This window comes from Electrophorus electricus, chromosome 6, assembly GCF_041902795.1.
Source record: "Electrophorus electricus isolate QZ-2024a chromosome 6, ASM4190279v1, whole genome shotgun sequence".
Taxonomy (NCBI): domain Eukaryota; kingdom Metazoa; phylum Chordata; class Actinopteri; order Gymnotiformes; family Gymnotidae; genus Electrophorus; species Electrophorus electricus.
The window spans coordinates 25,417,056-25,420,770 of NC_137502.1; the positions used below are offsets into that span (position 1 = coordinate 25,417,056).

At 41.8% G+C, this 3,715-nt stretch overlaps 1 protein-coding gene across 1 annotated transcript in view; it reads right to left on the reverse strand.

The window, feature by feature from the left end:
- The window catches only part of LOC113590980 (extracellular calcium-sensing receptor-like), a 5,495-nt gene extending 1,990 nt beyond the window's left edge, over positions 1 to 3,505 (reverse strand). Inside the window, exons 1-6 of the mRNA XM_035525460.2 lie at positions 3,450 to 3,505; positions 2,505 to 2,681; positions 2,034 to 2,334; positions 940 to 1,722; positions 216 to 440; positions 1 to 7 (exon numbers count right to left, since the gene is read on the reverse strand). The exon at positions 1 to 7 is cut by the window's left edge and continues 117 nt beyond it. Of these exons, the coding sequence (XP_035381353.2) occupies positions 1 to 7; positions 216 to 440; positions 940 to 1,722; positions 2,034 to 2,334; positions 2,505 to 2,681; positions 3,450 to 3,505 (1,549 nt within the window). The remainder of the gene's footprint in view (positions 8 to 215; positions 441 to 939; positions 1,723 to 2,033; positions 2,335 to 2,504; positions 2,682 to 3,449) is intronic.
- Positions 3,506 to 3,715: the final 210 nt, after the last annotated feature.

Sequence of the window (3,715 nt, forward strand, 5' to 3'; positions counted from 1 at the left end):
CCGTCATCTAAAAAGACAACAGAGAAACAGACAAAAGAAATGTGCTCCTGGGTGCAACTATTTCACACAATTCAAATTTCCTTATTCAATTGATTAAAGGATTAGTTGATACTTGGATGATAAACATTAAAGAGTAATGTTGAATTGTGCTTCAGCCCTGGTGTTTGAGAACCCCTGCTATGTAGTGCATAAATACAGGGTGTGTTATACTGTACCTCTGTCTGTCCTCCCATCCAGCTGATTGTACTGCTCATTTTGAACTCCTGTCCTCTTGGTTTGGATGAGTCATAGTAGCCGACTGGCACTAAGTCTAAAGTTCCATCTTTCTTAAACTGCCAGTTTATGAGCTCATAGACAGCTACAGGGTCTCCATTAGAATCAAAGTTGACCTGATAACCATTCTTTGTGGTGAAGTTCACTCTCTTGAGCTGGTTGAGTATCTGGAGTTGTGAAAGGCCATGGCACTGTGTGAATTCCTTTTAAAAACAACTTGATTCACCTGCAGTCCTGTAATGTTTAAAGACTAAAATATCTTGTGTGAATGTTTCTGTTAAAAAAATCTGTACATAGGTAAAACATACAACTAATATATAAATCTAACATATACAATAGTCAGCCTGTGTATGTATATATATATATATATATATATATATATGTGTGTGTGTGTGTGTGTGTGTGTGTGTGTGTGTGTGTGTGTGTGTGTGTGTGTGTATTGTAAGTTTTGAGTTTGTAAGGACAATAGCTTGTATATGCATTGCAGGTATTCATTATGTTATTTTAATTTTAACAGCAGATACTGAATGTGTGTCCAAGATGAATTAATATAGAAGTATAATATATAAGTATATCTTATCTTATGCACGATCATTTCAATGAAAAGGTAAACTGCTGACTTTTTATTTATATATAAAACAGGTCTTGAACTGAACGGATTAATACCTGCCATGATGAGACTTTAATGGTCTTGTCGCAACGAGTTTCGTTACAAATAACACTGTGGATTGCATATGCTATGGCATACGTAGCTTTATAGACCAAGTTAGTTATACGAAGCTGAGACGTGTCCGTGTATGGATTCTGTAGAGCGCGGATATCCTCACTGCCGTCACATTCCCGCAGGAACTCTGATGAGCCTGTCCGCCCTTTTAGGATACAACTGAACGCGCTCTCCCAAAATTCCGTTAATATGGGCGATTGTAAGGCTTGTGCTGGAGAGAGGTCTAAAAGAAACTCTCGAAGCCCCGGGATAACTGACCGGGGGACCCCAAAACCTAATGCACCGGCGCATATGTTATATCGCAAAAAATCTGCATTTATGATCCACGAGGTACCTATCCACTGAAGCGGCGGCAGTGGTTCCCGTGCAAGTTCATCCAAAAGATATGGTAGGTCGCCAGATTGAACAAACGCCACTATTACTCGTGCAGATGATCTACGAATAACATTTGTCACTATCTCCAGTTTACTGCGCGGTTGTGTCCTGTAGTAGACCTCGGAGTACTCCACACAGATCCCCTCCTCCTGCGCAGCCTTTAGGAACGCTGCCATTCCGTAGTTTCCGTAGTCCGTGTCGCTGCGCACTGCTCCAATCCATGTCCAGCCAAAATACTTAACCATTCTCGCCAATGCGGCCGCTTGGTGTTCGTCACTAGGTACCGTCCGAAAGAAGGTAGGAAACTCCCGCTTATCGCTCAGGCACGCGCATGTTGCATAATGACTAACCTGTTATTTAATCAGTGGACAAAATGAGAAAAAAAAAGCCAAAAAAAGAGTAGTTTGTTTTAGGGACGTATTGTGCTAGACGTGACATGGTTCGTAAATGATCACAATACACACATATATCGTAATTGTCTATATATTTTACAGTTCTAGTGTGAGTTCGAAATAAATTATTATTCAGAAAAGATTTATCTTACAGATTTATTTCTGACAGATAAATCTGTTATTTATTTGTCAGAAATGATCTACCTGTTATAAACGACAACAAAGGTAGTATTTTTTTTTAATCAAATGGTGTATAGCCAAGAATTCACCTGTGGAATTCCAACGACACCGAGCGTTCTGGCCAAGCTAATTGACGGTGTGGAAGCAGAATCTCCCACGACAGCAGGTACAGCGGCAGATGTAGAATTTGAACAAGAATTGGTCTCATTGAAAATGGTATCAAAGTCATTTTCAAACTGAAATGCGATTTTGATTGCCATCTGTACGTCAGAACAGGAGTCGTATATCTGGTAGCCTAATGTGATACCCGGCAGGATATCGGTTCTGTTGTTGATCTCGTGGATGGTGAACGCCATAGCACGGGCGAAGTGCAGCTGCCTGAAGTCCATTCTGTTTGGAAACAATAAGAAAAACAAAAAGGAGAAAATATATTAATAGTAACGATATTTGTTTTCCGTTTAATTTTCAGGCGTGATTAACGCAAAACGTATCATATAACTACATAATGGCCATTAATGGTTATCGTGTCTGGACTGTCTACTCCGCCTTCTCAGACAGACCTCCCAGTGCACTTTAGCTGTGGTGGCAGCTTGGTGTAGGTGTTCTGTCCTAAATTCGTGAAGTAATGAATGGTAAAAATCCCTCCAATTATAAAATCTCCATTCATGGAAAAAACAGGTAACTGAGGCTCAACCCACAGCCTGCAGCTAACTGCGTTTGCTGTACATCTTACGGAGCTGAACACAGTCATCCACAGCACTGATACAAATGACACCAGACTTGAAGTGATCTGCATGGTAGGTTTATTGCCTCCCTGCACTCTGAAGCTCTGGGTGGCTGCTTTACACTGGTTTAAATACCCTCCCTGCAGTGACGTTGCTGTGAATTGAGCACAGGAGGCGTGGCTATGTATTCAGTGTTCAACATAGTGATAACTTTGTCGAGTGTCTCTGGCTTGAATTTGGTGTGTTTATTTTATGGCAAAGCAGGACTGAGCTGGATTATCTGAAGTTCTTATTAATTTAAAAAAATATGCTTATTTGTTTCTTTATTTAAATGTGAATAAAGTAGAACTGCTTATACTTTGTTTAACATTTCACGAAACACTACTGCAATTCTTTTAGTTGTCATGGTTTGTCAGGCACCCAACCAGAAGGACATGCCCACAGCCCACCCTCATATTGCCATCCCAGAAGTCTATGGTTGATAGTTTACTTTGCTTACTAGCACTGCCTGCCTGGCCACGCCAAGGTGGCTTTTGTCATCACTTGGCTCACAGGGACGTCTAAGTCATGAGGGAATGTACTAGTGTCCTGCTCCTCTCTGCTGCTGTTGGATTATCCCAACTTCATCCAGAGCCTTAAGGCAGTGTTCCACACTTTGTTTCAGGGTAGGGTTTGTGGTCGAGCCCTGTTGTACCTAAGGCAGGGCTTCTCCTCGGTAGCATGAGTATGCATTATCCCGCTTCAGCATGCCATGGAGTTCAGGACTTTGGCGAACTCTACGTGAGCCAGGTCTTGTGGATGAGCAAGCTCTTGTAGATGCCCAGATCAGCAGGCATCCTGACGGACCAAAGGCTCACCAAAAAGCTGGAGATTTGGTCAATTCCCCCTGCTGGCCCTGTGTGTACATGCACTGGATAGATGTCCTGTGAGCAAGGGATACATAACACATTTCAGTTCCCCATCTGGCTGTAAATGAATGCAGCCCACATTGAACATTTAAAAAAAAAAAATGTCTCTCTCCATCACATCAGGTCTCCACTGGTTAC